General features: G+C 38.9%; 1 protein-coding gene across 2 annotated transcripts in view; it reads left to right on the forward strand.

The window, feature by feature from the left end:
* Positions 1 to 8,275, forward strand: part of SLC7A11 (solute carrier family 7 member 11) — a 57,434-nt gene extending 49,159 nt beyond the window's left edge. The window contains exons 10-12 of one of the 2 annotated variants that reach the window (XM_041412075.1): positions 2,250 to 2,399; positions 4,122 to 4,303; positions 8,005 to 8,275. In XM_041412075.1, the coding sequence (XP_041268009.1) occupies positions 2,250 to 2,399; positions 4,122 to 4,303; positions 8,005 to 8,068 (396 nt within the window). In that variant the 3' untranslated portion in view covers positions 8,069 to 8,275. Of the gene's footprint in view, positions 1 to 2,249; positions 2,400 to 4,121; positions 4,304 to 8,000 lie in introns of both variants that reach the window. The other variant, XM_041412074.1, reaches the window with a different exon arrangement.
* Positions 8,276 to 9,400: the final 1,125 nt, after the last annotated feature.

Raw genomic sequence — 9,400 nt, forward strand, 5'->3', positions numbered from 1 at the left:
TATTTTCCTTCCAAGTTCTACACACTGTAAGAAAGGAAAGAGCTTTTGAGGATAAACTGAGAAAACGAGCATATATTTGAGGCTTGTTAAATTAAAAAAAAAAAAAGCAAAACAAACAACAACAACAACCAAAAAAAAAAAAAAAACAAAAAAAACCCCAACAATTTTTTTTTTTAATTAAGAAATCTGTTTATGTGTGTATGTTGCTAGAGAAATTTTCCAGTCTGACTATTCACAAGACTTCCTGGCAAGCACACACCCAGTGCCAGGTATGTCCCTGCTGGGACCAGAGCCCCTTCCCAGCTCTGGTGACTCGATGGGTCACTGCTGGACTCTTGCACATCCCACTCACAGGCCAGGTTTCCCCACTGCTTTGAACCCGGGTTTCCCCTGACAGAATCTCAAATGTCTCATTCCATAAAGCTATTTAGTCCCAGCACAGGAACACAGAAATAGCTGAGCTGGTGCCCCCGAGGAGAGACCCCTGACAGAGGAATCCCATTGCCTTTTATAGCCCCACATTCTCCCCACAAGTCTTGCTCTTTCACCCAAATCTTTGGTTCCTGCACCGTCTCCATGTCCATCCACTTTGCTGGCTTCACTGGTCTTCATCTGCTTAGGTATCCAAAGGGTTAGCAATTCTCAGCTCCTGCCATGTCACCCAGTATCTGGCTGGAGTCACCAATCTTTCATACTCTTTGTTACCTCAAACACTGGCTATTCATGGCCTCTTGTCTCAGGCTTCTACACAGAGCTCAGTCTGCATTTCAGTCTGCATCTCAGTCTGCAAGTTGAGCTACCTGGAACAAAAGTATTCCTCACCAACATGAGGAATTTGATAGAAGTGTGTAGTAACTCATAGAAATAATGCAATCTGATTGTAATGCTGCTTTCTTGTATTTTTTTCTTGATAGCTCTCCTTCACTTGCATTATTGTATTGTATTCACTTGCTTGAATTACAGTTATAACTGAGATTTTAAGCTTTTAGAGGTTGAGTCTGTATAGAAGAAATCTTGCCCAATACAATTCAGTGGTACAATTTCCCTTGACATTTACATAGGAGTTTGCTTACTATCTATATGTAAGGAACCAAGTACTTTATAAGTCATTACAGGTTGGAGGCCAGAGACCCACATTTGAAATATTGATCCTTCTGATTCAAATCCATGTCTGCACTCCTTTGATAAAAAGGAGAGCGAGTCTCTGAATCTAGATAAATATTACAAGTTAGTTTTCTCTGTCTAAAGGTTTAATGCAGTGTTTTACTGCATCTGCAGTTGATTTCACCTGTTACCTTGTTATAAACCCGAAGGCTCTCACTTCCAGGATCTTCCCTCCTCCTCCTGCTGAAGAATGAGGGATATGGTGACTTTGACTTACTCCTTCATGCCCAAATGCAAGGACATTTTTTTTTGTCCAGATACTACTTTGAAATAGATCCATGTAGGCTTCCCTAACCATCTAACTCACAACAAAACATTCCAGTTTATACACAACCCTTCTGCCTGCTTCACAGAAGCCTTGTATCTCAGACTAGCTTTTTCATGAGGAACTGTATTTCTTCTGGTGTCCCCTCTCCTTCTTGCTCTTAAGTATCTACCTGAGTGACAGCTAAATTCTTCCTTCTGCTTATATATATTTGCATTTACCATGTGCAGTAAGTCTACACTCCGGAAGTCTGGACAAAGGCAGACCCAAGCTAGTGGCAACCCAGTGTGCCCAGCTGGCATCTCATGGTGTGGAACTGCCCCTTGCCATGTCCTCTTTGCCCACTTCCCCTATGAAGCCTGGGGGACTAAGATTTTTTCCTCCCACAAAACACCTAGGAACTTCTGCTTTCATATGAGTAGATGTGACCAAAATTTAACTGTTCTTATTATTTACATCGGCAACGAGCAAGTAAACCTGCAGTGAGATAATATCCTGTAAGAATGCTGCCCAAGATGCTCCAGCACTGTGGTGGTGCAGTGTGCCTGTGTACTTTTGTCTGGGTCACAGGGGACAGATTTGTATTGACTATGTGTGGCCACCCATGACAGACATATATTGATCCAAAAGGGTCTCAGGGGACAGCTAGACATTGATCACATACTTGATTGTATGACAAAGGCAAGCCTGAATTCTGTGGCACTCAGGTGTGTGCATAAGGCTGTGCTGCTTGTCCCTGTGGAAAATTTTGACATCACTGCTGTAAAATAATAGAGATCGATCTACTAAATCCCTCTTATGCTCTGAATTTTTTTTGCAGCATCCTCTCACAATGATAATGTTATTCAACGGGGATCTCTACAGCCTCTTGAATTTCCTCAGCTTTGCCAGGTGGCTTTTTATTGGACTAGTAGTTGCTGGGTTGATTTATCTGAGATATAAACGTCCTGATATGCCTCGTCCTTTCAAGGTAACATCTGCTCTCTACTCTTTTACATGAATCCTCCCTCCTCTCTGTCCTGCAGTCAGACAGCAAGGGAGCTTCTTCTGATGTAACAAGCTAACATCTTTCTCAGGAAAAACCGATTTAAGAGAAAACAGTGCTTTGCAGTGAAGAGTGAGAGTTTTTCTGCAAGGTCCCCAGTGCTACCCCAGCTGTGTTCCATTCTTGAAAAGAATTCTTGCCTCTTCCCTATGCTTGGGGGGCAGAGACTGAAGCTGCTGTGCTGAGATGAAAGCGTTTGCTCAGTTTTGTTTGTCCGTTTTCTTCAGGCTGTGTGATGCAAGCTGTGTGAAAATACCTTGAGCCCTCTGCAGTCACAGAGAGACCAGACTGCAAATATTGGGGTTGCCTGTGCCAACTTGATTTTCAGCCAGCCAATGTCTTCTTTGATAAAGGCCTGGATAATTTTATGACCAAATATATAATAACACGATCAAAAAGGTCATGTCAACACAAGAATTTATGCGAGAGGGCATTTATGTCATTGCATATCCAATGTCAAGTATGCCAATTTTCTGTGCAAATAAGTGGTTAGTGTGATTATTGTGATATTTGGCACTTGCAGTGGATTGGCAGACAGAGTTATCATGAACCCTGAAAGAAAATGCTAATAGTCCAGCCCCTTGAATAGTAGCTATTTTGGCCTTGGTTCTGCTATTTTTCTTGGTTTTTTTAAGTAGCATCATACAATGTAAGTTGTCCCATTGTGTATCCAGAAAGATAATATCCATCATCAAAAAATTAAGAAATATATCCCTATTTGGATGCTGCCAAGAAGACTATTTTGTGAAGATCTAAGAATGTGTACTGTTGCATTCTTGTAGGTATATTAGCAAATAAGGAGGTGAACAGTAAAACCTATTTTTCTTTGATTAAAAAAAAAAAAGTTTTGACAATACACAAAAGAGGAACAGTAATGCTTTGAGGCATGAAAGGAACAGAATAATCTTCAAGTACTTCTCAATTCTCCATTACACTTAATGTCTCATAAGCCATGCCTGTAGGCATTTCCTTCAGGGAGTTGCTAAGAGAGTGACTGTATTGGTGTTTTTGAAAATTGAGCAAATAAATTTGATATGGTTACTTTGTGTGCTTTCAACAGTGACACTGGCAATGCCATCAGTCATACAGTCAGAAAGTGCTTTTTCAATCGCTATCAGGTGCATAACACTATCAAATATCTTTATCACTAGTCAAATTGCTGTTTAATTTGCTCTCTTCCTGCTAGATTTTGATTTTTACCTTAGGAAGAAAATCAATATGTTCTTAATAGTTGCAAAAGTGACTTGAGCTCCTAGTTGTGTTTTAAAATGTTTTCTAATGGGTAATTATCAAAACGGAAATCTTTAATGTGGTTAGAGCTGGTTGCTTATATGCTGGGGGATTAGAGGAAGGACTTTTACAATGTAACTTATTTACAGTCCTTATATTTGAAAGGAAGTAAAACACTGGAGTGTTTTAGAGTGTAATTAAGACTCTTCTGTGATACTCACTGCATAGCAGTTGGCAGGGCCTGGCTTCTGCAGTGACTGACATTTTGTGTACCTGTTCTAGATACCCTTATTTCTCCAGAACTGTCCTGTACTGCTGGGTCTTATCCAATTTACATTTCATGGAAAGTTAAATGTCTTATTCATTAATTTACAATGACCTCATTATTTAATGATTCTTTTTGTGGTTATTTTTCAGGTTCCTCTATTTATTCCAGCATTGTTTTCCTTCACTTGCCTCTTCATGGTTGCGCTGTCACTTTACTCTGACCCAGTGAACACAGGGATTGGATTTGCAATAACCCTGACTGGCATTCCTGCCTACTACCTCTTCATTGTATGGGACAATAAGCCAAAGTGGTTCAGAAAGCTTCTAGGTAAGTCCTGCTGTGGGACTTCTTCATGCTGACTCTAGGAGTTTCTCAGAGCTCTCCCTGTGCTATGAAATCCTTTGGATCTTCACTTTCAGCTGCTGTGAGTTGGGGGTGACAACACAAGTTGCTTTTGGGTGCATGCTCTAGCATTGCTTTGCCAGTGCCAATCAATGTCCCCTAACTAATGAGGTACATTCACAGCAAGGCTGTTCTTCAGCCAGTGATTGACTTTAAAGGACTGATGTTTCTTCTCTGCCCTCCCTTACAAACATCTAATTCCTTTCAAATCACCATCATCTACTCCTGACCCTGCCTCTGTGCTGATAAAGACAGTACTGCACTCCTTGGAGAATCTGTTTGGAATCTTGAGCAAAATAACAGTGATATCAGGATGAGCTTGGTGTTCCCTACTGACACCATGTGTCGGTGGACCACTGAGTGTTTGGAATGGGACTAGAAGTGTCTGGAAGATTAGGCAAGTTTGGCATGGGGATACTGTCCTTAGCAGTAGCTCCTGATGAAGTGATAGCAACGTATACCATGGCTGACATGCCTCTATGGAAATTATTTCTGTGCTTCATGAAGAATGACTTCTGTGTGACTTGGCTAGTAGTATTTCATGCCTGAAATACACTGAAATACTTTCTGTGACATTTCTGAAAGGTTTTGAAAGGATTGGTGGAAGTTCTGATGTGTTAGAGAAGGATTATTTGAAACATTTCAATTAGAAGTCAGTATCATTTATTACAGCTCTTCATTCTCATTTTTTTGTTACTAGGATGATAGGCTTCTAAAATAAAGGGAAATTTCAAAACATGAAATAAGACTATTGGCAAGATATTTCAGGAATTATGGATAATTTATTAAACAAAACATAAAGAAAATTTCTTTTGCTGCAAAACTAAAACTCAAACCTGTGAAATCTTTAACTAAATGTAGTTGATTTCTATAGGAGCTGAATTAAAAGTGCATATTGTCTTCTGTGCTTCAGTCTTAATTGATGATTTAAAATGAGCTGCTCACAAGAAAAGAATAGTGCTTTTACATGTAACTACACTATAACCAGATGTATATATTTTCTCAGTATAAATATGTTATAGAGTTATATCCTATCTGCTGTAGAATATGTGAATTTCCCTCTCAATACATGCTGGGAAGTCTATAGGCAATAGGGCAGAAAGTATTTACAGCAGAAGGTGTTAATTTAGGTTAGGAAAATCTTAATTTCATATCCAAAATGTTATAAATTACTTGCATTTTCCCGGTAATGGGTAGAAATCTTCAGTACAAATTAAAGCAGTTGTATGCAGAAGGACTATTAAGTGGTTGGGGTTTAGTCTGTTTATAATCTCTCAGTCTTGACATTTAGGGTCTAGGAATTTTTCCCTTATCAAATCCAGGAGGCTTTTTTGGCATTTTCTGTCATGTCTCAGAGGTTTAGGAATACAGCTACTTGAATCTTTGGCCACGGGATGACAGTGTTGAACTACATTACTTGGGCAAGAGAAAGAATATTCTCTTTAAGGTAGACTGGATAGATGTGAAGATTTTTCTGCCAGCTGTGTCAATGAAGGTGAATAATTTCCAGCTTTTGAGATAACACAAAATTCTCCTCCTAGAAAGAGGTCTTTGTGCCTGGGTCATATCTATGGATGGACATGGTGTACTGGCTCAGAGAGGAATGCAGCAGAAGCCAGTCAGTGAGGGAAACAGCTTGTTTGCTTTGCAATTATTGTCCCCAAAATAACAACAGTAATGACAGGAAACTGATGCTGATAGTTTTGAGCTGGAGCAAAGTGGAGATTTTTCTTTTCCCTAAGAAGAAGCAATAAAACTTCTGTGTGGAGTCATTAAGCTGGCATTATTTTGGGAGACACACTGTATAGCCTGAGAACATTTACAAAAGGTATTGAATGAGGATAAATTCACTTAAGGTACCTCTGTGAGATATAGAGAAGAAATTGGGCAGCTGCAAGCTTGATATTCTCACCTTGAAATAATTTTTCTTACATAGGCATGAAACTGTAATTCCAGACACAAGGTAAAGGACAGTATAAAAAAAATGGGACTGTCATTTAAGAGGTAGATTTTTGCCAGAGTAACTGGGTAACTTTCTATGAGAAGATAAATGATTTTTTTTTTTTTTTTTTTTTTTTTTTACAAAGGAGAATCTGATTAATCCAATCGACTTAGACTTCACCAAAGCATTTTGTGTGGTACCAGAGGGGAAGTAGGAGCTTGCTAGTCTGAAAAAGCTGCTGTGCTACCAATACTTTTCCCAAGCTGTTTTATGTGCCCAGATCAGCACATGGGCAGCTGGTGTGGGGCTTGAGGCATTGACTGGTGCAGCTGCCCAGCTGTGCTTCAGCAGAGAGAGATGTCTGTTGCTTATAAACCCTACAAATACCCATGGTTACAGACCAGTCCCACATAGGGTCAGAGGGAATATCCTGAATAGTCTTTGTAAGGATCAGAGGAAAGGGATACTGAGCACCCAGAATGAGTAGTGGGATAAAAGAGCCAGCCTGAAGATACATATATTTCTGAAAGGAATTTCAGGCTGATAACACTAGCAGAGCCCTTGGATGGATTACCCAAGGAATCCTTTCCCAAGGTTGAAAGTCTTTGTTCTGTACTTAGGGCATTTACATTGCCCATTCTCCTTATAAAATTGCTGCATTGAACAAAAGGTTTGTAGATTCTGGGATGGTATTTCGTAATGAGAGTAACATTTCGTTCTCTCCTCTTCCAAAGGAATTCTGCTGTATCACTAGATGGGCTGGGACAAATAATTTTCAGCTCATACAGGCTTCATTTGACCTCTGCATTCTTTCTTTTTATAAAACTAATGTGAAAATGAAAAAAGTTGAGCCCAGCAAATCTTAAGCAGCAGATCAGCACGTAAAAGGATGCCTCACCAGCACGAGAATGCTTCTATCTGCACTTCCTCATCTGAAACCCCAACCTTAGACTCACACTTAAAAATATCTATTCCTTTACAGGGGGTTGTCTTGTGAAGAGGTAAAAAAGTTGAATCCTACTTTTTTTTTCATAGCTGAGCCCTTGTTGGAAATGAGATCTCTTTATATAACAAAATATCTCTGCCAAGATTATTTAGCAATCAAAGAAAATGTTCTTTTACTATTCTGCATGTGCTATATGTGAATTAACTGTGCCATTTATGCATCAGTACCCTAAAAAGAGCACCACCAAAAGCACCATAAGGAAATAAATGTTCAGAGTGAAAAAAAGAAAACATGAAGTTACTTTGGATGGGTGACTTTTTTTTTTTTTTTTTTTTTTTTTTTTTTTTTGTTGCTTAGGCAGGTCTTGGCACAGGTAAATTAAGTTATTTGAATTCTTCCAGACTTTTATTTCAACATAAAACCTTGATAAAGCTAAGCAGTTATGCAGAGTAGTCATTTTTAAGATAGCCTCTAAAAGCATGCAGACTTATTGAATAAGGTTATGCATCCATACCCTTCTATTATTATTGTATATGCATAGCCTTGGATCAAAGGCACAGAAAACAGTTAATAAGAAAATGTCATGTTTAAATGATATATGCATATGTGATATATATGGCCTGTGTGAAGTCTATGTGCAAGTAGCCTGTAGAGAAGCTAAGATAATTTTCCTGACTACTTTTCCTTCTTCATCTCTCCTGCAAAATCTTACTATGTGTATGCTTTTTATCTTTGCAGGCAGGGTAACAACAACATTGCAAATCCTCTTGGAAGTCATACCAGCAGAGGAAAATCAGAAATCATGATCGTCATGCACAACTTTTGGCTTGGTGTTTCATTTCTACCTGAAATAAAAAGAGTAGGGAGATTTATCCGCCTTCCTAACCTGCTGCAAACTGGAGGAACAAGTCACAGTTGCAATGGATACTGAACAAGTCCATTACCAGAATTGTCTTTTATGATGCTGTTGCAACATTTTTTTTAACACGGTTCCTCTATATGTAGAAAGCAAGTACTTGTGCTACAAGGGAACTCTTTACTGTTTCTTTTGGTACAGTGTCTTATTTTAACAAACTGTAAGTTCATCATACTGGGATTTTGTTTGCCTTATCACTGAAGATAGGTTTAAGCGATGTGTAATAGCTGGGTGTACTGTGAAAAATGGGTCTTGCTTTCTATCCCTGGAGATCTCAACTCTCACCAGAGCAAGGGTGAGATAAAGCTGCTGAGTTTCACATACTACATTCTTCCCATCACTCTGTTTGGCAGTCTGATTTGATTTCTTTTGACTTGCTGGAAGCCCCAGTGCACAGATGCAGAAGCAACACTCCTCAGACTATTGTAATGGCAAACTCAAGGCTTCTTCATTCGAGTTCATACACCATAGCCAACAGAAACATCTTCTGAGACTCAATATTTCTGCCAGGGGGGCAGAAAGATTTTAGCACGGGAATTTTAGCATTAATTTTATGCACGTTCACTTTTTTACCAGGCTGGAATTGATCACTGGTTTTAGCAGGGTTTGTGTACTTACACACACAAAATCCAGCAAGTTGAGCACTGACCTTCAAATGAGTCAAAATATTTGAAGATCACCTCCACTGCTGTATGAGTATTTCCTATCTGGGAGAATATGGTTATCAGTCAAACCTGATTTTAAAGTTTTATATCAACGTTGGTGGGCGGAAATAATGTCACTTGGTGGGAACACGGTAATAAATGCAATACTTTTTTTATGAATAAGGTATAAGGCAGGCTACAGCAGATTTCCTGATTTGAGTAGGATGTATGCCTGATCTGTGGCCCTTTCACTCAAGCACACTCCAGTTAACAGAGCTTTGGAATGCTGAGGAACATGTGCTTTTCCTGTCTTCTTATGGGTTTTATCTCAGCAGAAATTGAGAAAGGCTTCAAAACTGATAAAATAAAATGAAATTTATCTCTAGAGCTATTTTTGAGCTGAGCTCTGGCTCAAATATGAGCTGAAATTTTGCCCTTTTTAAAAGATAATTGTATAGCTGAAGAAGTTTTTAATACTTAGAAGCTGAATTTTATATTCTTAATGACTACCCAACCTTAAGGTTAAGGTTTATTATCACTCTGTTAGGAACATAACACGTAACTATTTAATGCACTAT

This window comes from Onychostruthus taczanowskii, unplaced genomic scaffold (genome assembly GCF_017590055.1).
Source record: "Onychostruthus taczanowskii isolate IOZ18803 unplaced genomic scaffold, ASM1759005v1 scaffold38, whole genome shotgun sequence".
Lineage (NCBI taxonomy): Eukaryota > Metazoa > Chordata > Aves > Passeriformes > Passeridae > Onychostruthus > Onychostruthus taczanowskii.